Raw genomic sequence first — 2462 nt, 5'->3', positions numbered from 1 at the left:
GAGAAGCCCATCCCCCCCCCCAGCCAGGCGGCGACGCTCGCCTTCCCCTGCCCCTCCTCCACGGCGGCGGCGGTCACCTTCATTACCTCGGCGAAGGTAGCGTGTGTTTTGTTGTCATGAAGCGGTTGCTTCTGGTTTGTTGACTTCCATCTATGACATGAAGAAGTGCCATGATACCAGTTCCTTGATTCACAACTTACTGCAGGTGGTTTTGCTGGTGAGATGTGGTAGGTGTGTGGCTTGGATGCCGAGTGATTGCTGTATCAAATAAAATAATGCCCATTAAGTTGATTGTCAAAAAGTTTGGTATTAAAAGAAGTTTTAAGGCATCTTTAGCGGATTGCAAGACACTTGTAATTAATTCATGTGCCTACGTGGCACCTAAACACTTGTTTTCTTGGTAGGTCTCCATCACCACCTCCACGTAGACGCTCACCTTCTCCCCGGAGATACTCTCCACCGATACAGAGACGATACTCTCCTTCACCTCCACCGAAGAGAAGAACGGCTTCTCCTCCTCCCCCACCTAAACGAAGGGCATCACCTTCTCCGCAGTCGAAACGCAGAGTCTCCCATTCGCCACCTCCAAAACAAAGGAGCTCGCCGTCTGCTAAAAGGCGTTCACCTTCCCTATCTTCCAAGCACAGGAAGGGATCTCCACCCAGTAGGTCCAATCGGGAAACACGTTCTCCTCCGCAAAACAAAAGGCATTCACCTTCACCACGGCCTCGAGCTTCACACACCTCTGCAAGCCCACCACCACCACCACGACGGGGAGCTTCAGCCTCACCCCAGAGAAGACAGTCTCCATCTCCAAGCACTAGACCCATCAGGAGGGTGTCAAGAACGCCAGAGCCTAAGAAGACAAAGTAAAAAAAATGCATCTTTGGTGGTGGTGGTTTTGTGATGGGTTCTTTTGTTTAGTTCTAATGCAGTGGGAGTAGCTGGGGAATGGCATTAAACTGGGTCTCACAGGTGTTGGTGGCTCTCTTTAGCTGCCACCGTCACAACTTTGACTTTCAGAAGCTTATGAGATTGGAAGCATCTGTTAATAAAGTGCAACATGGGGAGAAGCATTAAAGAGGCTTCATGTGGAGCTTGAGGGGTCTTTTGATAGCACAACAAAGCTCCGGGACTGAGCAGATGCAAAGTTTTGTTGTCAGCTTCGTTAAAAGAAAAATGAACTGTCTTTCAGAGCTGACTGTGGAAGGGGGGCACCATGCGTAATTAGCTTGTGAATCGTTTCATAAGTGGTCATCCAAGAGGGGGGGAAAAAGGAGAATTTCAGCAGTTTTAGTTGATGCCACTCTTAGGGGCAGGTAGTCAAGAGGCTTGCTGGTTTATTTAAGAAAGAAAATGTAGCTGAGTATAGTGTCCTGCGCACTTTCTTCACAGGGTGATAGAGCACGGCTGTTCTCCTGCCTGCTGCTGTGGTTATAAATTCGTCACAGCCACAGACAGGGAGCGATCACTTTGCAGGAGCAGCAGCAGTGTGATGGTTTGACAAGCTCTCGGGTTGTGTTACGGCTCCACGGCAGTGTTAGATGGTTTTGCTGTTGGGGACAGAGGCCACCAAGGGAACTAAGCAGTTTTTAGGTGGCAGCATAACCACTGCAGAAGCACTTGTGCTTATCTGGCTGTTCTGTCATTTTGTCTCGTACATCTCTGACGCTAGAATCTAAGTGTGGCCTTTCTATTTTTAAGGGCTTCCACACCAAGCCCACGATCTGCAAGACGGGTGTCATCATCGCGGTCTGCATCGGGATCCCCCGAGCCAGCCCCGAAGAAACACCAAGGACCTCCATCTCCCGCTCGCTCTCGATCCCCTTCTGCCAACTGGTCACCTGCAAAAAAGGCTGAGAGCCCCACCCAGAGCCCATCGCCTGCAAGGGTATGGATCTGCTGCTGAAAGCAGCCCTGGTTTGTGCTCGTGAAGATGCACCTGCTGGCAGCAGGAGTAGGAAGAGAACGGAGTTCTCCTGAGGGGCTTCTTAGGGCCACTTCACCCCTGCCAGAGGAGCCTGAGGGAGCTCAGCTCCACCCGCAGTGTTATTTTTTTATGCCTGGTGCTGCTCTGGATGGCGTTACTGGGCCTGCATGGCAATACCTTGTATTTTAAACCCAGCAGAGCCGTGCACTGCGATAGCTGTCATCTGGGATTGCTCCAGTCAGTTGACTGGGAATGGGGCTTTCCCCCAGTTCTGGAGGCGGGGCTGAGTTCCCTGTGTTTCAGGTGTTGCTCAGCCCCAGGATGGTGGCTGTGGGTTTGTGTTTACACAGCAATGAATTGTAATATATTGAATTGTTTGTTACAGAATTCAGATCAAGAAGGGGGTGGGAAGAAGAAGAAAAAGAAGAAGGATAAGAAGCATAAAAAGGATAAAAAGCACAAGAAACACAAAAAGCATAAGAAGGAGAAGGCTGCGGCGGCTGCAGCAGCGCGCGCGGGGGGGGGGGGAGGA

At 50.8% G+C, this 2462-nt stretch overlaps 1 protein-coding gene across 1 annotated transcript in view; it reads left to right on the top strand.

Annotated features, from left to right (window-relative positions):
- Positions 1-2462, top strand: part of SRRM1 (serine/arginine repetitive matrix 1) — a gene marked incomplete at its 5' end in the record, with an annotated part of 14772 nt that overhangs the window by 10970 nt on the left and 1340 nt on the right. Inside the window, 4 exons of the mRNA XM_010141514.1 lie at positions 7-96; positions 405-869; positions 1705-1891; positions 2316-2442. Coding sequence (XP_010139816.1) covers positions 7-96; positions 405-869; positions 1705-1891; positions 2316-2442 — 869 coding nt within the window. The remainder of the gene's footprint in view (positions 1-6; positions 97-404; positions 870-1704; positions 1892-2315; positions 2443-2462) is intronic.

The sequence above is a fragment of the Buceros rhinoceros genome, unplaced genomic scaffold (genome assembly GCF_000710305.1).
Source record: "Buceros rhinoceros silvestris isolate BGI_N320 unplaced genomic scaffold, ASM71030v1 scaffold14348, whole genome shotgun sequence".
Lineage (NCBI taxonomy): Eukaryota > Metazoa > Chordata > Aves > Bucerotiformes > Bucerotidae > Buceros > Buceros rhinoceros.
The sequence above is the reverse complement of the archived record's forward strand: the minus strand, read 5'-3'. Positions and strand labels throughout refer to the sequence as shown.